This window comes from Corythoichthys intestinalis, chromosome 16, assembly GCF_030265065.1.
Source record: "Corythoichthys intestinalis isolate RoL2023-P3 chromosome 16, ASM3026506v1, whole genome shotgun sequence".
NCBI lineage: Eukaryota > Metazoa > Chordata > Actinopteri > Syngnathiformes > Syngnathidae > Corythoichthys > Corythoichthys intestinalis.
The window spans coordinates 24,407,779-24,433,955 of NC_080410.1; the positions used below are offsets into that span (position 1 = coordinate 24,407,779).

At 39.6% G+C, this 26,177-nt stretch overlaps 2 protein-coding genes across 2 annotated transcripts in view; both read right to left on the reverse strand.

Annotated features, from left to right (window-relative positions):
* The window catches only part of arhgap23a (Rho GTPase activating protein 23a), a 120,080-nt gene extending 116,957 nt beyond the window's left edge, over positions 1-3,123 (reverse strand). The window contains exon 1 of the mRNA XM_057817848.1: positions 1,428-3,123. The gene's annotated coding sequence lies outside the window, so the exon portion shown is untranslated. The remainder of the gene's footprint in view (positions 1-1,427) is intronic.
* Positions 3,124-3,283: 160 nt separating this feature from the next.
* The window catches only part of lasp1 (LIM and SH3 protein 1), a 58,570-nt gene continuing 35,676 nt past the window's right edge, over positions 3,284-26,177 (reverse strand). Inside the window, exons 3-7 of the mRNA XM_057817851.1 lie at positions 21,206-21,290; positions 17,824-17,931; positions 10,842-10,935; positions 6,301-6,395; positions 3,284-4,491 (exon numbers count right to left, since the gene is read on the reverse strand). Of these exons, the coding sequence (XP_057673834.1) occupies positions 4,318-4,491; positions 6,301-6,395; positions 10,842-10,935; positions 17,824-17,931; positions 21,206-21,290 (556 nt within the window). The 3' untranslated portion in view covers positions 3,284-4,317. The remainder of the gene's footprint in view (positions 4,492-6,300; positions 6,396-10,841; positions 10,936-17,823; positions 17,932-21,205; positions 21,291-26,177) is intronic.

Genomic DNA, 26,177 nt, shown 5'->3' on the forward strand with positions numbered 1-26,177 from the left:
CATCTCCCACAGCTTTGATTGAAATCATCTTTATTGAGCACAAAACTATAAACAATAGGTCAACAACAACGCTTTGGTGATAAAAACTGAAAAGTGATAGTCAGCATTTCAACTTATAAATAATAATAAGTGAATAATTAATCAATTGGATGGTTTAAACCCGTATTGTGCTGATTTGTCGCAAAAAAGGTGGACTAATTCAATCATTCCGGAGAGCCCATCTGTTATCTTCTGCTTGGAGAGGCCTTCATGGTCCAGCCATTGGTTCTTCTCCCTGAAACAGATGAGGCCCAATCACGTTACACATCACTTCACGACCCCAAAAAACAAACAAACAAACAAAAAAAAACCTTATCTCGACATATTCCATAGTGAATAATCTTCAACATATAGCGTACACAAAACTCAATGTACACGGTACTTTACGTAATGCCATTAAACGCATCCTCACCCTCATCCGTGATGGTGGAAACTGGAATCCATGGGAGGAGGAAAGCGCTTCTTCCTCCTCTTCCTTTTCACAGTCCTCCACCCGGTCGCCATCCTCATCACAGCATGTAGATGATGTATGAGAGGAAGACGAGGCCCATGATAGCGAAGAACATCAACACCATTATGTCCACCATGATTGCAACGACGACTAAACGGGTAGCGAACAGGAGATGCGATCCGGGCGGGAGCCGGCAGGGCTTCGGTTATATTCGGAAGACTTCGGAAATGGGCAACGTCATACATGAAGAAACCCCGATTGTTTTTCTGTAAGGATGCTAAGCGATAAAATATGCAAATTTACGACGGCGTGCCGCTATCGAGCGGTTAAATTTACTGCATTTGAATAATGTGTACATGCCTTGTTATATTTGATTCGCCTGGAGTGTGTGTCGTACACGGGGAAAACTACAATTTTATGAAATTCAAGTTTAAAAGCTCGCGAATCAATTTCGTCGAATGTTAAAATGAAATCACGCTGGACGTTAGAACTTCATATTTTACATATTGTACAATAATTGGTAAATACACGGCGATGGTGACATAACTCATAACGGGGACTGCGGTAGGTGGCGGTAAAAAGACCACCAATTTACCCGTAGAAGAAAAAAAAAACCGGAAGTTAGCAAGCGTATGCTAACCAACCCATTTAAATCAAATTCAGTCACATACTCGAAGTGAAAGTCGAAATTGTCACAGTATTAAGTGTACAACTGTATGATACTTCTAGATTCTAGACGTTAATTCGGATAGACTGAAATAAGAACAACATTAGAACGTGGAGTAGTCAGTTCGCTGCTAACTAGTTGTTAGACGAACCACCAAAACCAGGAAATATCGATAAATTTCTATTTTGTATGTTGTTTGTTGATTTGTATTACATGTGAACACAATATAAAACATGAGAATAAAATGAAAATATTGTATTTCCCCCTCACCTGTTATCTGGTCGTGTTACTGGCTTCCTACAACAAATAACACTCGAATGTGGGCACTGTACATTACAACAGGGGCCCTTTAATGGCCTGGAGGCCCTTATTGGATCCCCCAAAAGAAACTGGACAAGGTGAAAAGGGAATCACACAGTTTGAGAAAAATGACTTTTATTGAATCTGCAGAATCATCACGTACAGTTTTAAGTGCTGTGACAGGAGATATCAGGTCCTAACATTTGACATTGTCATGTACTTTGTGTTTCCTTGTTTAGTTTGACACGTGTCAATATGCATATGCTATCATTATTCCTTTTAAAAAATCATAGCAAAATAATATTTAAAAAAAAAAAAAAAAATGGAAATGCACAAACTGAGCAGCAAGCTTCCACCTGCGGGATTACATAATTCCTATTACGACGTGTATATAAGCAGGAATGACAAAAAGCACGGAATGACTGATCAGAAGCACAGATGGTGAAGGCCGAGCAGGGGAGCGGATGGGATAACTTGGATGGTAGTACACCCCCCCCCCCCTCCAACCCCAAATAACTGAGTCAGGAGTTATATTTGCTTCCATCCAAATTGGCAACAACTCCCATGATTCCTTGTGGCTAAAGTAAACATGCTGTTGGGGGGTTGCAGTGCGTTGAGAATGAATCGTTTAAGAGATGACATCCACAGATAAATGGTCGCCAGTGCTACAGGCCTTATAATCTAACTATCAAACTCCCGCTGACATATTGTGACATGTTATCAGTTTGTGGGCAAGAACTAATGACCAATGTTCCAATAAATGTAATCTTACATTTTATAGTAATAAAAAATGCTTAGGTTTCCAAATTTACATTTTTAAAGCAATATGACTTCCATTAATTCTTTGTTTCAATTATGTCCCTAGTCCTAGTGAGTGGTTAAAGACCGGAATATTTTCAAATATGACACGGAAAAATGGTCTTCATAACGTGACGCTTGCTCGCTGAGCTCCAAACCAATCAAATGCAATGTTCAACTGTTACATAAAAGGTTTTGTGCCCAATCTGTCTTCACCGGAGGCAAAGGTTTCCAAACATACAATCGACCAATAATTCAAATTTTAAAATAAATTTTTCGGGAAAGAAAACTAGAGCCAAAAAATTCCTTTACTTGCAAGGGGGAAACACAATGAGCTCAAACTTGGCTTTCCGAAACGGCTCTAGCCACCATCAGAAATAACAAACAAAAACGGTGAGTCACTCTTTCGCGATCATGAACAATTCCCGAGCTGCCGTACATAATTTGAGAACCGGGAAGGAGTTTAAGAGATGTAAACTGATACATTACTGTCGTAATGCTACGCTAGTTTGATTAGAGTGGCCTATAAAACACTGAAACGCTAGCTGACATGCTGGTTGTTTGGGATACAAAGTTTGTTGGTTGAAGCCATTAAACTATAGCAGTTTGCTGTGCCTGATAGAGGCACACAAACGCTTTCTGAACTAGCATAGAAAAGTCACCAACTGTCCAAAATTGACAATTCAAATATCTATTCTGACCATGACGATTCCATCCATCACCATCATACACCCAATATAAAATGACGTAGCATGACATTGTTATGATACATACATAATTGAACAAATGTCACCAAGCTATGTTGTGAAAGCCATGCCAGAAAATATGCCCAATCAATCAATGCCTGCCTTCTCTTTTTTTTCCTTTTTTTCCCCCCAATTAACACATTATCTAATGAGCTAATTGCTTGTTGATAGCGGCTTTTGGGTACACCTTTCTTTAGGATTCCGCTGACTTCACCACCTCTTCCATACCCAACTTCCACTTTTTTTGTCTACATTTCATATAAACTCCTCCACCTCCATAAATTGCGTTGCTGGTTTATTCATTTAATACACTTAACAAATTTTCCTGTTCAAAATAAGCATCTTACAATCACAACAAAGAAAAAAGGCAAAGAATAATAACATAAGCACAAGATAGAAAAGGTGGGTTGGAAAATAAGTCAAACACATTCATCCACATCGCAAGGAAAAATAAAGATTGGAATGTTGAAGCATTGGAATAAAAGAATTAAAAATGTGTCACAATACAGCGTTGTGCTGCGTATGCCAAATTTGTGGTAAAAGGGAAGGGAGGAAAGGATGTCGCATCACAGGACAGGAAGTCAGGTTTGTTCATGTGTGGAGGTCGGACGTACCCTACCCCATTCTGATCCCTTTTGTGTTTTCCCGAGACCCCCCACCCCAGAAAAAAGAAATGGAAAAATAACAAAAACATAACAACAGCAGGTGATTCGTATTCCAGTTGAACAACATAACCCACAATGCAGTGTGTCACATGGAGGAGGTCTATAAATATATATTTAAGAATTAGACTCTGTTAGGACGGGCAGCTGGCTGATCCGACAGGGTTCAGAGATCAAAGGAATGTACAAGTGTTAAAGCGACTGAGATTAAACTCGATTTCCAGTCTTACGGAGGAAATGCACACACGCAAATAAACAAAATAACATCTGTGCGGAATGACTCAAAAGGGAATTTTCCAAGTATTTTTCTTGTGTTTTGACTCATGTTGCTCTGAGGGAAATGTTAAGTGCTAAGCCAGGATGGAGCCGACTTCGGGAACGAGATGAGGGTGAAGGGGGAGATGGATGAGGAGCGACTTCCAAACAGACCAACATCAGCACACAGAGACAGGAAAACGTTAAGACAGAAAAAGACTTGAGGTTAGCGAGCTGAAACGGCGAGAAAGGGGCCGGCAGGGTGGGACAGCACTAGGTTAAATCAAGAGAAGCGGCATTTAAGAAGAAATGGCACTGGGCTTATTTTTTTTCTTTTTTAAAAACTCCTTTTCCTCCCTTTCGCTACCTTTACTCCCTCCCTCTTTTCTCTTCCTATACTCAGATGGCCTCCACGTAGTTGGCGGGCAGCATCCCCTGCATGTTGGTGCGTTCCACACGGCCGTACATCCAGCCCTCATCAATCTGTTGCACGTCCACGATCACGTCGCCTTCCATGAAAGAAACTTCGTCCTCGTCGGCGGCCACATAGTCGTACACCGCTCGGTACCGCTTCTGTGGACGCACAAACAACGTATCACTTGATGACATGGAAATGCTTGCTAAAAATTATACTCAGGAATATTTGACTACTATGTATTTAGCTAGTTATTAAAAAGTACTGAATTCGAATTGCAAATCTTTTGGGGCAGGCTCAAATTAAATGTACATGTATACAGTGGGGCAAAGAAGTATTTAGTCAACCACCAAATTCTCCTACTTGAAAAGATTAGAGAGGCCAGTAATCGTCAACATGGGTAAACCTCAACCAAGAGAGATAGATTGTGGAGAAGAAAAAAAAATCACATTGTTTGATTTTTAAAGAATTTATTTCCAAATTAGACTGGAAAATAAGTATTTGGTCACCTACAAACAAGCAAGATTTCTAACTGTCAAAGAGGTCTAACTTCTAACGAGGCTCCACTTGTTACCTGTATTAATGGCACCTGTTTTAACTCATTATCGGTATAAAAGACACCTGTCCACAACCTCAGTCAGTCACACTCCAAACTCCACTACGGCCAAGATCAAAGAGCTGTCGAAGGACACCAGAGACAAAATTGTAGACCTGCACCAGGCTGGGAAGACTGAATCTGCAATAGGTAAAACGCTTGGTGTCAAGAAATCAACTGTGGGAGCAATTATTAGAAAATGGAAGGCATACAAGATCACTGATAATCTCCCTCCATCTGGGGCTCCATGCAAGATCTCACCCCATTGCGTCAAAATGATAACAAGAACGGTGAGCAAAAATCCCAGAACAACACTGGAGGACCTAGTGAATGACCTACAAAGAGCTGGGACCACAGTAACAAAGGCTTCTATCAGTACCACAATGTGTCGCCAGGGACTCAAATCCTGCACTGCCTGACGTGTCCCCCTGCTGAAGCCAGTACACGTCCAGGCCCGTCTGCGGTTCACTAGAGAGCATTTGGATGATCCAGAAGAGGACTGGGAGAATGTGTTATGGTAAGATGAAACCAAAATAGAACGTTTTGGTAGAAGCACAGGTTCTCGTGTTTGGAGGTGAAAGAATACTGAATTGCAACCGAAGAACACCATACCCACTGTGAAGCATGGGGGTGGAAGCATCATGCTTTGGGGCTGTTTTTCTGCACAGGGACCAGGACGACTGATCTGTGTAAAGGAAAGAATGAATGGGGCCATATATCGAGAGATTTTGAGTGAAAATCTCCTTCCATCAGCAAGGGCATTGAAGATGAGACGTGGCTGGGTCTTTCAGCATGACAATGATCCCAAACACACAGCCAAGGCAACAAAGGAGCGGCTTCATAAGAAGCATTTCAAGGTCCTGGAGTGGCCTAGCCAGTCTCCAGATCTCAACCCCATAGAAAATCTGTGGAGGGAGTTGAGAGTCAAGTGTTGCCCAACGACAGCCCCGAAACATCACTGCTCTAGAGGAGATCTGCATGGAGGAATTGGCCAAAATACCAGCAACAGTGTGTGAAAAGCTTGTGAAGAGTTACAGAAAACGTTTGGCCTCCGTTATTGCCAACAAAGGGTACATAACAAAGTATTGAGATGAACTTTTGGTATTGACCAAATACTTATTTTCCACCATGTTTTGCAAATACATTCTTTAAAAATCAAACAATGTGATTTTCTTTTTTTTCCTCCACAATCTGTCTCTCATGGTTGAGGTTTACCCATGTTGACAATTACAGGCCTCTCTAATATTTTCAAGTGGGAGAACTTGCACAATCAGTGCTTGACTAAATACTTATTTGCCCCACTGTAGATCTAGTAACTAGTTTTTTTGCTCTTAACCAAGCAAGTTCGGTCCAAGGATTAATGCAGACGTACCCCAGCACTAGGAGGTGGTGCAGCAGCCGCGGGACGCACAGGCTCCGGGGCATGCTCATAGTGGTAGTTCTGAGCGGCTGCTGAGGGTTGGTAAGCTGCGGATAAACACAGTGGTCCATCAAAATGAATGTCAGGTGTCTAATAGGAGGTTTGCGGTAAAACGACTACAATGGTCAACTACAACCTGACCTTAGTTTTTTATTCTGCAAGCTCAAATTCATTTTTTTTCCCCAAATCAAATTCACATTTTTTTGTGGAATGCAAGATGATTTCAAAAATTTATTTTTAATAAAGTAGGTAAAAAGCTGACACACAAAAAAAAAAAAAAACCTAAAAGTCGCGATATGTAGCAAAAATACACCTATTATGCCATGTTTCAGACAACTCCAAACGCAGGAGAACAACAATAGTGACAATGTGACATGCATATGTAACTATTCAAAGGACTAAAAAGCTAAACTGGTATGGGGGGGAATATACTAGTCTATAAAGAATACGTTTAATCCATTAATACACCACCAGAGGTGGGTAGAGTAGCCAAAAATTTTACTCAAGTAGGAGTAGCGTTTCTTCTAATGCTGCAACAATTAATCGATTAACTTGAGTATTCGATTAGAAAAAAATATTCGAATTAAACTTTGTTGCTTCAAGTATTCGTTTAATTAAAGTGGCGTTGTAATGGTTTATTTTGAAAGTGTTTACATTCCGTTTATTGATTAGGGTGGATACATTGGCCTCTGGTCTACCTCATTTCACATGGCTGAATCCAACTGCTCCCTGTTAAGACCAACGTAAGCGAAGTTTTTGTTTGGGCTAATGTTTTTTTAATGCATTCGTAATTTAGTTTATATTAGGGATGTCAAACGATTAAAATTTTTAATCGAGTTAATTACAGCTTAAAAATTAATTAATCGTAATTAATTGCAATTAATCGCAATTCAAACCATCTCTAAAATAGGCCATATTTTATGTAAATTATTGTTGGAATGGAAAGATAAGACACATGACGGATATATACATACAACATACTGTACATCAGTACTGTATTTGCTTATTGTAACAATAAATCCACAAATGGCATTATTAACATTCTTTCTGTTAAAGTGATCCACGGATAGAAAGACTTGTAGTTCTTAAACGATAAATGTTATAGTTACAAGTTATAGTATTTTATATTAAAACCCCTCTTCATGTTTTCCTTTATAATAAAATTTGTAAAATTTTCAATCAAAAGTAGAGTTAATATAATAATAAGAAGAATGAAAATAACAATAATAAAAATAGAGTGAAAAGTTTTACATGTATTTTGCATAGCTAAATTGATATGGAATGCCAGTTTATTTAGCATTGTTGTTTAACTGTGTGTCAGAATAGGGCCTCATTACTATAGACTGAAGTGCTTTTCTTTTTGAGAACATTATTTTTTTTTTTGAGAGATAGGAATATTATTTTTGTTGTGCTTTCACTAAAGGATACTTATGTTTGTTGTGAAAGAGAAGCTTATGCCAATAAACGGCGCGCCTGTGTCCACTCGCCTTTACTATATAACATATACAGTGGGGAGAACAAGTATTTGATACACTGCCAAAACCCATTGGCAGTGTATCAAATACTTGTTCTCCCCACTGTATCTGTACATATCTTACCCAAAATAAAACAAGAGACACATAATTGCCACTAAAAGAAAGAAAACTTACCGAAATGTGTGTGGAGCACAAATAGCAATTTGCATTCCATTGTGAATACAGCATAAACGTCTCACAACTACTAATTCGCCCACGTTTAGAAGACATAACATGAGTATGGAACGGCGCTGCCCCCAAGCGGCCGGTGGCATTCTCTTCACTCTTAATGTCCATAAACGGCCTCATTGTAATGTTTGAGGCAATATGCCAGCGGGTGCGTTAATTGCGTCAAATATTTTAACGTGATTAATTTAAAAAATTAATTAACGCCCGTTAACGCGATAATGTTGACAGCCCTAGTTTATATGTATATCTAGCCTTTTTTGTGGGAATATGGGTCTGAACCATTTTTTAAGAGCATTGGAAAAAAATTGTTAGCATTTTATAGCATTTAAGCTAGCGGCCTTTTGCTATGTAAGTTAGCCAATTGGTCTTTTATTATACATAGATCCTCATTTACTTATACCGTTTGAGCCTCAGCTCAGGTATTTGAATTTTTCATGTTCCTTATCTGATTACTCGATTCTTTGAACTAACTAGTTAATCGATTAATCGACTACTAAAATAATCGATAGCTGCAGCCATAGTTACTTCAAAATAATATTACTCAAGTAAAAGTAGTCATCCAAAAAATGTACTCAAGTACAAGTAAAAAAGTATCCAGTGAAAAAAACACTCAGGTAATGAGTAACATTTTGAGTAACTGGTTATTTTTGTTTGATTTTTTTAAACAATGGTATTTTTTTCTGAGAGCATCATCTATTTGAACTGTTGTTATAATGATACTGTACAATAACCCACTACATCACCACATTAAGCCAAAGAAAAAAAAAAAAAGAAAAAAAAAAATCTTTAAAAAGCTTTATGAGGGAGAGGCGTGTGTGCCTTTTTGGAGTTTCAAAAGGTTCCCATTCACCGTGGATATTGGCCAAAACAAGCCCTACTATTGTGGGACCATTGGACTTACGAGGAAGTGAGTAAACATCTTGTTTTGTATTATGTCAAATATGAATATAGCGATTACAAAGTAAACACTACCAACTATCTTTAAATAAAGGACTACTTACGTTTGATCATTGACAGGCATATAAAAAGCTCTCCTCGTGCACATTAGCTGCACGTTAGCTGCACAACAACTGCAGCCGCCCTCCTCCGGGGAACGAACTGTAAATTGCTCTCCGCCGGGCGGTTTGCCGATCCACAAAGACAATCGACAACCCAGTCGTCATGTCAAATAATCCGGGCTAGTTATGTGTAATTTTCCGCTTCGAAGACTTTGAAACATCACTCGGTTCTGGTTAGCATGTCGGCTAGCTGTGACGCCTCTTGGTTTGTTTACATTCTCCGAAGCCGGCGAAGGGAAATGACATATGTCCGATTTAGGTGTCATAAAATATCATTCGGGAGGTGCGACAGTAAAGGTGAAATTGACAGTTTTGACCATTATGGGGTAACTTTGCCATGTCATCCTGAATAAGTGCATTTTTATTTTTTCATATTCCATTTAGCACAAGACTGTTATTTGTCGTGACCATGTCATTTATTTAGCAATTGGGGGAAATACTTGGGTAAAAAGAATATCCTGTAAAAATATTCAAGTAAAGAGAGAGAAACAATGACATTTTGCAGCTCTCTTCGTCGCGTTTTCCTCCTTGTGAATAGTTCCCCCTCGACGGGCTGACTGGTCCTTCTCAAGCCATTTATTTAGCTATTGGGAAAAAAATACTTGGATATAAAGAATATCCTGTAAAAATATTGGCGTAGAGAGACTGAAATAACGACATTTTCCTCGTTCTGAATAATTTCCCCTCAATGGGCTGAATAGTAAAACTGATGAACCCAGTCACCCGCTGACGTCATCTACCTGTTGGGGACGCTAGAGCCCTATAATGGTAGGCGTGGCTAACCGGCAGATTAAAAGACTAATTTCTCGTCATCTACGCTTTGCTAAATTGTTGTATATAGTCGAATCGTCTCAAAATATGATTCTAATTCACATAATAATGCTAGTAAGGCTTTTTTTCTCCTGTCGTATGCTGTTTAACGCGTGATTGAACAAGCTTGCGTGATCGTAGAATGGCAAGCTTGCTTCTGATTGGTGTAATGAGTCGTGATTATTGTTGCGACATCTCATTGGTGAAATTAGTAGAGCTAGTTTTGGCAATAGCATTGCGAGCAAAAAAAAGGTATTTCTAAGTATGTAGAATAAATAGGAAAAATGTAACGGCTTGTGTAGCCCAAAGTAGCGGAGTAAGAGTAGTGTTTTTTTCTTCACAACTGTATTCAAGTAAAAAGTATGGCTTGGTAAAAGTACTCTTAGAATTACATTTTTCTCAAAAAGTTACATTTTGAACAAGCTTGCGTGATCGTAGAATGGCAAGCTTGCTTCTGATTGGTGTAATGAGTCGTGATTATTGTTGCGACATCTCATTGGTGAAATTAGTAGAGCTAGTTTTGGCAATAGCATTGCGAGCAAAAAAAAAAGTATTTCTAAGTATGTAGAATAAATAGGAAAAATGTAACGGCTTGTGTAGCCCAAAGTAGCGGAGTAAGAGTAGTGTTTTTTTCTTCACAACTGTATTCAAGTAAAAAGTATGGCTTGGTAAAAGTACTCTTAGAATTACATTTTTCTCAAAAAGTTACTCAAGTAAATGTAACTGAGTACATGTAACGCGTTACTACCCACATCTGTACACCACTAATGCTGAGTGCATGGAAACTTAAGCATACAGAGCAAAACTGATGGCAGATATGAAATCAGCGACCAAAAAAATGCATAGAATCACTTCACAGAAAATGAGGGAGGGGCTTGAATGTGCTCAGTGTTAATTGCGAGTGGTGTTAGAGAAGGACTACCAGGGGCAGTGTTGCCTGGCGGTTGATGTTGAATCCTGCCCTCCTCATGCAAATGTGAACTCTTGCTCTTCTCAAACTCCTCATGGTACTTGATCTAAAGACACAAAAAGAAAAAATACAAAACATTTGCAGTCAACTCTCAACAAGTCATATTAATTTCTTCCATTAAAATGCCATTAATCTGTATATTTGATTATCCCATTCAATAAATGACAGGAAATGCATCGGTGACTTTTTTTCTCCATTTAATCACGCACATGTCTGTAGCATTTGTAATTCAACAACTGAGCAAAAGAATAAAATAAATCACCCAAACAAAGGCAAGTAGAAAAACTTGACGGTTGATACGCTGATAAGTCAAAGTACAGCTTTTCAATCACAGTATAAATACTAGTAGAAGTACTCAGTAGAGCAGTGGTTCTTAACTTGGGTTCAATCGAACCCCAGGGGTTCAGTAAGTAAGCCTCAGGGGTTCGGTGAAGGTTAGGAAACACAGAGCCCTATTTTGTACACTGACTAAATCCAGACAAAGTGGCGTTTTAGACCAGGTTTTGGACTGGTTTGCCCTCAATTTACAGGCTTTATTTCATTTCCTTCAACTGCTAGCCCTCTATCGAATTGGAGGAGAGAAATCTGCTCAGTGGAAGGTCGACTGGCACTTGGTATGAGGAAGTATAACAGACCTACAGACAGTATGAACTGCGTGATAGTTTTTTTTTTTTTTTAAATGCGTCAATTTTATGTCATGAAAATAGTATGTGATGCAAGGATGTGACAAAAAATGACATTGTAAACATGAAAATAAAAAAAGGAGCAGTGTGAAATGAGTTACATTTTATTTACCAACGTGAAAATTTACAGCAAAAGGTAAATTATATGTGGTAAATTTGAAATCTGGGAGAAATACAGGAATTTACTTAGATATTAACTTGCTAGGTTTGGAATTCGTGAAAAAATGTTTTTATAATGAAATTCCGAAGGGTTCGGCGAATGCACCTGTGAAACTCGTGGGGTTCGGTACCTTTAACAATGTTAAGAACCACTGCATTAGAGCAAGCAACACGTTAATCTAAACTCAATAAGAGTTAATTAATTAAAACTTTGTAGCTAAATAGAGTAGCTTTAATAGACCCCAATTACGTGACGTCACAACTCCGCCCCCCTGACTGGTGCCGCCATATTGTCCGTCAGCTCATCGTGTTTACATATTACCGCTACGTACATTCCTCCTATTACTGCGTGTTTTACTGCTTGTCTAAGGAATCACCGCCTAGTAAACGAACCCAAAAAACGTCCTGACAATCGTTAACATTGATTAATCAAAATGGTGAAGGGATGTGTGGCGGTTGGTTGCAGTTACAAAGAAGATAAACGGTCATTTTAGTAGTTGCTGTGTGCCCATTGTTAAAAGGGCAAATCTCTAAAGCAGCACGGTTTGTTTATCTCGGTTCAAGATGCGTTTTTGTCGACAGCCGTTAGACAGCGGCGAAAATATCAATATGATTCCAACACGATCGCAGGCATCCTCAGACGGAGACTATGAAGCTCGTCGCCGCGGTCGCGCAGCAAGAAGATGAGCGCAACAACAGGTGTTGTGCCGAAAAATACCCGCCCTGCCTGAAATGTCCCCTCTGACGGGAGCGCCCACACGGAAACTACTTTCTTGAATGAATTTTACTCTGCTTGAACTAATAAATGTCATACCTGTGTGATTGTCATTGGAATATGGTCGTGAAAACCTGTAGACTAATACACTTGTGTTCAAAGATGGTTATGTGGCCCAGTCCACGATTTGTTACTAAAATACATTACTAATATTTTGTTTAATTTAATTATTCTAAATTGATCTCACAGTCGTAAATCCATTACTGTAATGCGTCCATGAAAACATTTGATGTTTTCACGTCAACAAAAGCGTTATAAATAAGCGCTCCCGGCAGGGGGAACATTTCACGCGGCGCAGCTATTTTTTGGCACGCACCGGCCCGTTGTCGATCAAATTACATTTTACAATCGTGACAACGGTGACGCTCAGCTGACCAAATGTCGGTTTATATTCGGGCTGGCGCCGATTCTGGGTACCTGACTCCTCATCATGACATAAATTGGAGTATGATTGGAAATTTTGTGCTCTCAGGACGAGTTCTGACGCACGGGACGGGAGGAAACATCGGTTTTGGGCATCAAATATGGATCTGGCAACTGGATCGACCGAAGCTTTTCCAAATAACAGCTTTTATGCAACTCATCCAATGAGTTTACAGCGTCTGAAAGCACCGGGGCTTCCATAATTTGCAAATGAATCCACCTTTACAAACTACGATCAGTGACAATACGACACACAATGACGGACAATATGGCAGCACAATACCGCGATCCCGTGATTGTGTGACGTTGGTGATTGGGGTCTATACATATTTCTTACTTGAGTATTTTGGTAAAGGAAGACAACGCCCCTATCATGAATCCTGTGAGAACTTTTAAAACATTTTCTGATGGCTAATAGTCGAGCTCCCGAAAGCGGTGTCATTTTTTTGGTGTTAAAACATTATTTTCTCCATTATCAGAGGCCAAAGAAATTCGTCATTCGCACACTTAAATACTCTGAGAAACCCTCTTTTACATAAATGTCATTTGCACTAGGTGTTGTCTTTTCCTTTAACAAGTTAAAAAAAAACTTTTGTTCCATTATTTTAAACTAAATCTATTATTGCTTATGCGTTTTATGCTTTAGTCAGGTTTGCTGTTTATTCTTAATTACAAATTTTCAGTTCCACCATTCAAAATGTCAATTTAATCGGACATTTAGTCAAACACATCGCAAGCATTGCAGTTTGCTTTATGACCACCAGGAGTCTCTCATTTACAGTACGCTGGTAGGGAATGTTGGGCGTGCAATAACCCCTCCACCCTCAACACGCTGACAGGATGTGACATCTCCAGGGCAGGAAACTGCTCGTGCGCCATTGCCTAGCAACCACCGCTGACACATCGGAGCAAGCAGGTGAAGTGAAAGGAGCATGTGTGGCTCATCTTTTTTTGAAAGGTGGTTGAATACTGCAAAAAAGACTAGAAGCTTTTTGGGGATATGTTAATGAGCTGGCAACACTAACTCACTTTATGGATAAGGAAGTGATGATTGATTATTAAAGTTTTGTGTTAAATTTGCAACCTCCCAAAAACGGGAGGAAAAAAAACACGGCGCTTCGCCGATCAAACTTGCCCTTCATGAAAAGAGGCCTGTCAACTGACTCGAAGCACTCTCTGGTCAAGATTTACAGCCCGGCACACAGACTCCATGAAAGGGTCCACTGTGCTAAGCAGTAGTGGCGAGGAGTCCATTTGTTGTGGCGAGGACAGCAGGCCGAGAACAATGCGCTCAAGTGCAATATGCTGCTGCAGTGTGTGCGAGAGAGGGAGATTATTTGGGCTTTGTTTTTTGAGGAGCATTCTCAACAGATGGCGTGGATTTACAGGAAGTGGCCTATGCTCCTCAATGGTGGGAAAGGAGGACAATAGAAGTAGGACGCAAGATGGCAGAGTTTGTCCAATGACAGGCTGGGAATGATTGTGAGCAGATGTAGTGCCTCCATCTCAGCTCGCCCCCGTGTGGCTTTTGCGTATCGTCGACTGTACCTTTCGCCCCAGCCATCCACTGTCATTACGTGCAGCGAAATATGTGCGCTGTGTCTAATTCCCGTGGGAATAGTCAGTGGCCAGGAAGGAGGGGTGATGAAGTGAAGTGGTGTGTGTCTTTCTACTTCGCTGCTCTGATTTGCAGGCTAATTAATGGCTCGATGTGGGACACAGATCAGAAAGAACATCGCACTGATGAAAAAGTACTGAGTAAAACTGAACGCTAAAAACACTTTAAACACAGTTGGTGGTGGTTAATGACCAAGTCTGATCCAAATAGCACACATTTGCAAGTAATAGACAACCCCGCCTAAAAATGATTATCATTTCCATTATTAGTCCATTACAGCAGTGATGCCCAACCACCTGGCCGGGGACTGGTACCGGTCTGTGGTGCATTTGCTACCGGTTCGCAGAGAAATAATAATAATTTGTTAACGAACGCATTTTGGCCTGTGCCTCTTGATTAATCCCAATAGAGATTTGTGTACATCGCCTTCTAGTGGTTGGCCGCCTTTACTGGGATGTTTGCAGCCCAGTGTCAGTCAATGTAAACAGCAATGTTGTATGCTGTAGGCTGTGTGCTGCAGGAGGCAATGTCTTTGGACAGCATTTTTTACAGGGAAATGGCCCCATGCTGAGCCAGAAGAGGAGCCTACAACCAGGTCTATTCTGCATAATATCTGGCTAAAAGCTAGCAAACGAGGCAACAAAAGTGAATACACTGAGAGCATCACCTCGTGGCGAACCGTATTGCTGAAGCAAAGAAGAAAAACTTGACGATTGGAGAAGAACTCATTATTACCTATAAGTTTTAGGAGAAGCCGCTGTTAAAAAAAAGGTTGATTCATAGTATGGTGAGTTATTTTCCCTGTTCGTTTTTAGCCCGGCCATGTTATTTGGTATTAGGCATGTGCCGGTATGAGATTTTCACGGTACGATAACCGTGAGCAAAAATACCGCGGTTTCACGGTATCACGGTATTGCAATTATAGCTCCAAAATTTTGAGATGTATGGGTTTAAAAAAAAAAAAAAAAAATTACATTGAACAGGATTTTTTTTCAAAACATATTTGCAAATTGGAACATGAATATAATGTGAAAATAAATAAACAAAAAAATAACAAATATTTTATATAAAATTAAAATAAATAGAACCTAGACTATACCCACAGCCACAGCTCAAGTTGCTCAATATTAGAGTAAGAACAAAATAATTGCTATAAAGAGTAAAAAGACTTCTAAATAAAATTAAAAATATATACTGTATGACTTTTTTTGAGGGGGGAAGCTCAAGTGAAGTTTCGCCATTTTCAGCCACTTTGTCAACTCTAGTCTACATGATGCCATGCCTTTGTGTTAAAAAGAACAAAGAATTCATAAGTTAATAAGTTAGTTAAAAATGTATAAGTTAGTTTTATAAATTAGTTAAAACGTAAATATTGTTGAGGAAAGGTTTCATCAAAAAAAAAAAAAAAAAAAAAAAAGTGAGGAGTGAGACTTCCTTTCTCAATTAGCGATCTTTGACGCGATTCTTTTTCTTTCACCCCTTCATTCAAGCTTGTCTCTCACTCAGCGGCTGTGAGACATAAAACCTCGACGAAGCTGGTCTCCCAGCTTAGCCTAGGCTAACATTCTTCTTTGTAAGTTTTAGTTAGTTTGTATATTGAATTTGAAAGGAAAATGTGCGTTTTGTTTCTGTCGAACTTTTTAATGGTGCTACTGATATCCTGTTGAACCTAATCACACGTGGAAAAATACAATTGTACAACGTTTTAAATGTATTCATTTGTATATTTCACCACGATTTGAGAGCTCAATAAGTCTAAGAAAAGTACGCCTTGTGTTTGGAGGATTTGTTTTTGGGTTTGCTGGTTGTTTAGCAGAATAGCATCACTGACACTCACGGCAACAAACAGGAAGGGGTGAGCGCTGCCACACCAAGCCACTTCGGCTACATTTTGGCACATGAAAAATAGCGAATACCGTACTAAGGTATGACGGAAAATTTTAGTGGTTTTGAAACCGCGACGTTTTCACACCACGGTAAACCGTGAAACCGGTAACCGGCACATGTCTATTTGGTATTTACTGTCATTTTCTGCCACTTACTGGCAATCCGTGAAAAAAAAGCACCGGTCCGTGGTCCTACGAACAATCTTGCTTTGACAACAGACAGCTGGACATGAGAGCTACTTCACGGTTACATGATGAACAATGAGTGGCAAATTAAGAGCGCTGTACTTCATACTCGTCCTGTTTATGAAAGTCGATTGTCATATGCTGGTGTTGTGCAGTAATGAGCGGACGTGACTTCTGAGGCGTTTGTTAACATTTTTAATACTCCGACAACACTCGAGCACACACACTAGATATCATCAAATAGTAAACTCGATGTGCCCCAAGTCCCATACCATTGGCTACGTGAGTAAGTAAGTAAGCACATAAATATTATGCACTAAAATGCATGTTTATATGGTGGCGATGTTATTTTTGCTTGTTAGCAAAATAAAAAAACATCGAAATAAAATAACACTTGTATTTTTTGTTTCAGAGCATTAAACGTATTGAATCGAATCGAACATCGTGTCCCTCAAATCGAAAATGGTACCGAACCGTGACTTAACTCTATCTTTGCATCCCTAATAAGGATATAGTGTGAAGCGCTTTGAGGGGCTTCGAGATGTGGAAAGGCGCATTACTAGTGTAACTCCATTTATCATTACCATTTAACCAATCAGAGGACGGAGTGAATACCAGTGGAGGAGTAAGAGGCGCGGCTGCATCTGAGCTGAAATAACCCAGTTGTAAATTGATTTTTTCATACCGGCTGCTGGTTTTAAAAAAAAAAAAAAAAAAAAAAAGAAGAAGGCCAATACCAATATACATCAAATTTCCAAATGTCGTTGTGGATAATCGGCCCAGCCGATAATCCGTCTATCTCTAGACTTAAAGCGCAAAACAAGACTTTGATCAAGTGCATCCCAGTGAAAAGAATCTTGTTAAATAAAGTGAAAAAGACACAAAATTTCATTTTTTTGGTAATGTAATAGTTGCGAAAAATAAGTAATTCTCAATATTTCCTGGAAGTTGGCAAAATAGCCGTTGTCAGACATTTTTAAATGCCTGTATTATTTTAGCCAATCAAATGCTAGTATCTCAGACTGTCCTGTATACTCATTACGCACTGGTTACCCACAGTGCTCCGCACCTTCCGTATGCCTCGTTTTTGTTCTTTATTGCAGCTTACGTGACCCAAAATGTGATGCTTACTTGGGGTTAAAACATTTTTGAAAAGACCAAAAATTCACTTGCCCTATAAATTCACTCACTCATTGTCACTTACGTTGCTGATTTGGTCCTGTGATTTCTTGAGTCTCTGCAGCTCTGGTGTGTCTGTTACCACGGTGAAAGATTTCCCTTTATTCTTTTCAAAATCCTCCTTGTAGAGAACCTAGGCAAAAAAGTAAGAAAAATCCATCATTATAATTCGTCGCTGGCCAAAATGATTTTTTTTTTTCAAAAATGTAAATGCCTTGAACAACTCAAGCGTGAGATGCTTCTCATCAAGCACATTGATTTGATTTCTTCAGACTTTGCCATGGAACTATGGGGTGAACGGGCTGAGCTATTAAGCATAAAATCATAAATCAACCGTGTGACCAAGGCAGGGCAAGTGTGTTCTGCTTCATCTTTCTTGGTGACGCTCACTTCCTGTTCCATGGGGGAGCGACGGCCAAAGGTGTCGACCATATATGGCCCGAGGAGAGGTAGTGCATTATGTTTGCAGTCTTGACTCCACTTGTATGGGTGGCACTTGAAGGGTTTAAACTAGTTTAGTATGAAAATGACAAATCGCTTTACACCTCTACCATGATATGCCGTGTTGTTTACCGAGAGCCCAGAAAGATAAACCACGAAGATTCATGTTCCCCATCTCATCCGTTTTTCCCCCCTCTTCCAATCACATGGCTGCTTTCCTCCCCCGCCTATTCCTGTGTCCCTTTGTGCGCCTTCATTCATATTTCACTGCGTATGTATGATTCTCCTCAGCCTGGGAGAGCTATCCAGGGATGTTGCATTTCCTCTTTCAGCCCAGCTCCTCCCTCCTTTCCTACCGCCCAGCTTCTGTGTCCTGTTGTCTGTCTTCCTCTTTTCTCTCTCTGTCCACCCCTCCTCCAACACAATTCACTTCTCCCTCTGTTCTTTATTTTTCTCCCTCACGAAGTCTCATAATGAGGTGTGACAGCTTCCATAGCTATACAGTTCCCATAGCAATGGTGTCAGAGCACGAGCGTCTCCAAACAAACTGTTTTATTCAGCTATTTTTTCCAGTAAGGGGGAAAAAAATGCAAGATTACTCACGCTGTTAATTTTGAAAAAGGGGCAATGGCTGTGAATGCTTGATTTAAAAATAAATGTAGCGAAATGATTAGGTGCACTTTAAATAGCTGTTCTTATGAAGGGAACATCACATTTTTTAAAAATGGGGCCAATTCACTTCCTGTTCCTGTGGCATAGACTTCATAATGTATTGACGGAACACGGGGCGCGGGGCTGATAAATAGGGGGCAGGCATCTTTGGCGAGGCCGTCAAAGCTGACCGAGTGGAATCACAAAGAGTTGTATTGAGTTCATTTAGCCTTTTTTTCGTTGAAAATTCTTGTCAATAAATGCTTAAATTCCTGATTTCTTTATATATATACATATATGGATGTAAAACAGTCTCGATTCTTGGTTAAAAGCAAAAAAAAAAAACCTTGCAGTTAGAATCTATTTTACGCAAATATGTCGAAGTAAAAATAAAATAGGTCAAGGTGCTTATTAGAACACTAAGTCATAGACTTTATAATGTATTGGCGGGACACGGGGCCAATAAATAGGGGGCCTGCATTGTTGGCGAGGCCGTCAAAGCTGACCGAGTGGAATCACAAACAAAGAGCTTTTTTCATTGGAAATTCTTGTGAATAAATGCTTAAATACATGAATTCTTTATAGATATGGACGTAAAACGGTCTCGATTCTTGGTTAAAAGCAAAAAAAACGTGCAGTTAGCATTTATTTTACGTAAATATGTCGAAATACAATGCTAGTCTGTTTGTAAATGTAGCTAGTGGCCGTCTTATGTAAATAGCTTTTCCGGTGAACATTCTTGTGAATAAATGCTTAACTGCCCGAATTCTTTATAGATATGAACGTAAAACAGTCTAGATTCTTGGTTAAAAGCAAAAAAGTGCAGTTAGCATTTATTTTACGTAAATATGTCGAAGAGCTTTTCCGGTGAAAATTCTTGTGAAAATGCTTAAATCCCCAAATTCTTTATATGCTTGATTGAGATATGGACGTAAAAAGGTCTCGATTCTTGGTTAAAAGCAAAAAAACGTGCAGTTAGCATTTATTTGACATAAATATTGTGAACTATGATGATGCCAATGCAATGCGGCTAATTTCTCCCATTGATTTTTTTCACAACATTTCAAAATGCAAGCATGGTACAAAAAACATAACAGTTACCTTGAATCCTTGAACAAATCACTCCTGAAAATATCCTTCCTGTTTGTATTTGGTACAGCTTTCATACTTTTTCAACAGAAATCCGGCGTTAGATTGCTGCGTGCGTGTGTTTGTGAATAGCTCCTCTTGATGTGGGCGGCCCATTACTTGAATGCGAGGCGCAGTGCATGACCGACATAACCCATCAATACCATTATGAAGTCTGCTTTTGGCTAGCAGGATTGATGCAAAGTGGTAAAGTTCTCAAGATGATGCATAGAAACGTCTGGGAATATAGAGTGCAATGTATATTGAAGACTTATTGATCGAGTGATGCCAATTTTCTCCATTTTAGGGGAAGGGTGATCAGTCGATTGCTAAAAATCTTGTCTTACAGATCTTGTCTGCCGTTCGCATCTACAGTCAGTTAGCCGAATTAAATTTCAGGACCCTATCGTGTTTATAATTGTAATGCCTGCAGCTCCTTGCTACACTGATGTGGGAAGTAGTGAAATTCGTATTGACGTTTCATATAGAGTAGTCACAGTGTGATAATTCATTTAACGGCTGCTAAATGTGCCAAAGTGTCAGTCAGTCTGCCCGTGAATAGCAAAGGTTTACAGTATGCTTGTTGGTGTGCATGAAGGGTAATGAGGATGCATGAATAAAAAACACCATCTGTCACTCAAGCCATCACCCCGATACTCCGAACCCCCACCCCCGGACATGCACAAGGTGTAATCCGTAACGTGAATGTGGGGGGGGGGGGGACACTGACAAGCCTCATTTTTTTCATCAGGCAGCCAGAGCAGGAACGATAATTTGCTGGGCCAGTATAACTCCGTTTTGGAGCAATTTTATATTAAACCACATGACCTGATTAAGATGATATTTTGGTCTGGGTAGAAAAATTAGCCGTAGAAGCACTATTAAAACGAGATGTGATTGCGTAGCTCAAACGCATGTACAAAACATATTTAAATATCGCGGTTGATGATTAATCCGCATGGGCCATACTGAACCATTTGCTGTAACTGACACAATATCGGTGTCGGGAATCGGTTTCACGAGCTGCTGTGGTCTTCACTATACTGATGGTGAAGTGGTCTCTTGAAGGTTAACTCAAGTGGGGCTTTTCACTTTAAGCAATACCCCCCCCCCCGTCACCCCCCCCGTGGAACTATGTCAACAAGTGTGTGTGTGTTCTCCACAGCTGGAGTCGGACTTAGCCTCACTTGGCTCTGCATCTTGCTCTGCTGTTTGAGGCGGATGTTCTCTGGAGTGTCAGCCACACAGGTGAAGTTTGCCCTAGGGTAGTGTCTGCAAAATACACATCATATAGTGATGAGCACTGGCAACACAAACTCAACATGGATTAGCCTGTAGGTCCTTGAAACTTGTGGCGCATTGGTTATTCTTACTGGTATTAAAGTTGATTTAGGAGACCCAAAAGACAGAAGGCATGTGAGTGGAGCACACAATGTGGTGTTACGGGACTGAGGTAGCCAGAGGAAGAGTGCTTCTGAGTGTGTGTGAGGGGGTAACGCGAGCTTCAAGGTTGCAGTTTTCTGGAGGAGAGCCATTACAGGTGTGTGGGGAAAAACACATGCAACACAGACACAGCTACATAGTTGTGGGGGGATGGAACAGGAAGAGGAACAGCGTGCGACAAGACTCTTAGTGATTGGATCGTGGAGTTTTAAAGAAATGCTAATGCTCATGTAAACAAACTAGGGCTGTCAAATTTATCGCGTTAACGGGCGGTAATTAATTTTTTAAAATTAATCAGGTTAAAATATTTGACGCAATTAACGCACGCACGAAATGACCAGCTCGCGCATTGCCTCAAACAGATTACAATGACGCCATTTATGCACATTAAGAGTGAAGAGAAAGCCACCGGCCGCTTGGGGGCAACGCCGTTCCATACTAATGTTATTCCTTCTAATAGTGGGAGAATTAGTCGTTGTGAGATGTTTATGCTGTTGCATTGTGCTATTTGTGCTCCACACATATTTCTGTAAGTTTTCTTTCTTTTAGTGCCAATTATGTGTCTCTTGTTGTATTTTGGGTAAGATATGTACAGAGATATATATGTTATAAAGGCAAGTGGAAACAGGCGTTCATTGGACTGCGCCGTTTATTGGCATAAGCTTCGGCAACTCCTTCACAATAAACATAAGTATCATTTAGTGAAAGCACGACAAAAATAATATTCCTATCCCTCAAAAAAAAAAAAAAGTTCACAAAAAGAAAATCACTTCAGTCTGTAGTAATGAGGCCCTATTGTCACACAGTTAAACAACAATGCAAAGTGAACTGGCATTCCCAATCAAAATAGCTATGCAAAATACACATAAAACTTATTCAGACTTTGGTCACTCTATTCTTATTATTGTTATTTTTATTCTTATTATTATTATATTAACTCAACTTTTGATTGAAAATTTGTACGAAAACATGAAAAGGGGTTTTAATATAAAATTACTATAACTTGTAACTACAACATTTATCTTTTAAGAACTACAAGTCTTTCTATCCTTGGATCCCTTTAACAGAAAGAATGTTAATAATGCCATTTGTGGATTTATTGTTATAATAATCAAATACAGTACTTATGTGCAGTATGTTGTATGTATATATCCGTCTTGTGTCTTATCTTTCCATTCCAACAATACCAGAAAAATATGGCATATTTTAGAGATGGTTTGAATTGCGATTAATTACGATTAATTAATTTTCAAGCTGTGATTAACTCGATTAAAAATTTTAATCGTTTGACAGCCCTAAAACAAACAAACTAAGCTAAGTTACGAGGCTTGTGACAATCGGAGACGCGTTTGACAAGCAGCCCCCAGCTCGGCCTCGGGCAGCGCTGCCCCCACTCATCTCCGGTTCAACTCATTAAGCACCACGACCAGACTGAGGGCTGGCGCGGGTGCTAATTTTGCGGCTGGACGGACAGAAGAGCACAGGCTGGAGGAGAGGCCAGCATCTGGAGCCCCGCTACTTTTCGGATGCGTGCTTACCAGCCTTATACGAACACCATTCTTCGTGGAAAAACATGCCGGTCACAACAGTTTCACTACGGACATTTGGACAAGTGATGTCATTCATGTAAGCATGCTTTTCATGACGGCACAGTCGTTAGATGATAATTTCAACATGCGCCAAACCACACTCACAAGAACTGCCTGGTTCAGAAATGCTAATATTACTATTTCTAATTACATCCCATGCATCTAAAAATTGGTCATTTTTCACCTAATTCAAGAAAAAATTGCTTTCAAATACTTTTTTGAACCTTATTGATTCTTGAATAAAGAACATTTCTCTTTTTAGGATTAAATATAATAATTTAATGCTTAAAATAAGACTGTTAAGCTTAAATTTACTTACTACTTACTGCAGATAATTTTACTTATTTCCAATAGATTTACACTGGAAACAAGGGAATTTAACTACTTTTAAGGAGGTGTGTTTTTGCAATGTAGTAATGTAATATATATATGTTTGGAATGGCTTACTTTTAAAGGCATTTTTGTGCAACTTAGGTATTGTAATAGCGTACCGCACAAATGCTATTTTTAGACCGTGACGCCATCGTAAGGCGGAACTGGGTCATTATAGTCACGCCCTTGCATACAATCCATGTTATTTCTGCTTGTTTTCTCCGGTAATCTTTCAAAAGAGAACATGCCGCTAAAACACTGCTGCTTTGGAACTTGTAGAAACGACTCTAGACATTACGACGTATGAAGTTGTTGTCTTCATACATTTCCCGAAACCAAAAACTCAGAGGAAAATATGTGAAGAATGGATCAACTTACGCAGATGCCCAAAAGACCAGTTTAACGCCAGCAAGGTGAAGCCATTCACATTTCATATGCAGTAAACATTTTGTTGGGGGCCATGGTCCTACAGAGGACGAAGAGGTACGCCATTTTGATATTTTTACTTATTTTTTGCCGTAATGCTTCTGTCTGACAATGAATGACCTGACAAAAATTATAATGCTATCTGACTGCCACGGTTTCCTTTTCTGTTGTAAAAGAACAACTTTAGTAAAGGGGAAGTGTAAATAAATTAAGATTTGTTATTAATGAAAAATTAAAAGTGTTTGTTGGCTGTCACTGAGTACCATTTGCAATCGCTACACAAAAATAGCGATGTAAATTGCGCCCAAGAACGGTCAGAGACGTAAGACAACCAGAGGATATAATATATAAGAAAGACAGGGCATATGGTGGTAAAGGATAGATTGTTGAAACAGGAGAATGTCATTGTCAGTGGCTCAAGGCAATGCACACAAGAAAAAGGTGTCGATAAAAAAGCTAACTCTGTATCAGGTCGGTTCTTTTCCCCAATCTTTTCCAGCCCTCTCTGAAGCCATCTCTGAACTGAACATGTGTGTGTTCTTCCACAGCTTTACCAGTGAATTTGGCACCAGGGACACCATTTTCGGACAGAATTGGTATGTTTATTTCAGTAAACATCTCGTTCGTACACTATTTCCATGCATTTACCCATAGGGACAAACGGGAGGTTGACCCGCCTAGCAACAATTGCTAACGTCATGAATATTAATGAGCAAAAGTGACGTGTTGCTTGTGGTACGCCATTGTAATTGTTGCCATAAGTTTACCATTACACAATGTCAGACAATTTGTCATTGTTTAGATGTTGAAATTTACTACTTGTTCACATTTGATGTGGAAAAAAAGAGCAATAAATTCTATTTTGCGCAGTAATATTTGCTCTTGTGTATATTTTTAAAATTTACATATATCTTAATAGAATTATCGGCTTATCTGTTATCGCCTGGAACGAGGAGGAAATTATCGCTATCCGTTGAAAAATGTATTATCATGCATCACTAGTTTTGACAGTGGAAACGAGTCACTGTTATCAGGCAAAAGGCAGTAAGAAAACTGCTGCAACAAAGTGGAGACCGTGGGGTCTGATATTGATGACACTCTCATGACTGAAGGTGAGCCAGCCTTACCTTTGTGGGCACCAAAAAGAGGTGAAATGGCCTATCCACACATGCGGTGAAAATAAACTGAACCGACTGCAACTCCCAGCATGCCTCAGGGTCTTGGGTGACCTCAAATTTATGGTCTCACCAACTATGCCAGCGGCGGGTAGCCCATTTTAAGCCGCTTGTTTACAGTTTCCTTGACAACATGTTAAAAAAGAAAATCCCCTCTAATCCTGCTGCGATGAAGGATCATGTTGATTTATTTATTTTTACTGAAAGAGCTATTGAATAGAAAACAAACGAGTGAGCAGGAGTCACTGGCATTTCAAATTGAAAAATCCTTACGCACTAGAAGGCTAAACGCATCCATGCAAAAGGGTGGAAACAACGCAGTTGTTTACCACTTTAGATGCAGAGAGCTTGTGTTTGTGTGTGTATGTGTGATAAAGTAATAGCCATAAATATTGCGATGTCAATAATTATCTTTTTGTCTCTAAAAAAATATTTGAAGTTAAAACGAACAAGATGTGCTTTTACTGGAGAATGTCAATCGTTCAGCTTGCAAATCCTTTGCAGTCAATGAAGGTATGTTAATGTAATCCGGATAGCGTAAACTTCATGAGATGCTGGATTTCATCCCCAGTAATAGTCTGTCAGGATTCTACTGCAACTGCCTACAGGGCCTCCTCAGGTTACGATATCCTCGACCTACAACTTTTGACTTTACGACCCCTGCGCCTTGTCCACCATGTAAGTGCATGTGACACGAAAAAGCATGTTTATTTCATAATACACGTTGTATTTTATGCTCCTGAATGATATGGACCGCTTGGATGTATGTGGAAGCGATCGCTATATTCATTTAGTGTTTTTTGAATCCCGTGCCATGAAAATGAGTGACTTCTGGCTTCGGTCTTGCATTGAGGAGGTGGGCGCTGTGACGTGTACGGGAGAAGAAGTCCTATCTACTATACAGCCGTACTGTTGTATGAGAAGGACTAAGGATTCTGATTTTGCGGATTAATACGTTTATTTTTCGAATCACGCCAGCTAAACGGTGTGTGCGCCTTTTTGGAGTTTCAAAAGGTTCCCATTCTCCGTGGATATTGGCCAAAACAAGCCCTACTAATGTGGGACCATTGGACTTACAAGGAAGTGAGTAAACATCTTGTTTTGTATTATGGCAAATACGAATACAACGATTACAAGTAAACACTACAAACTTT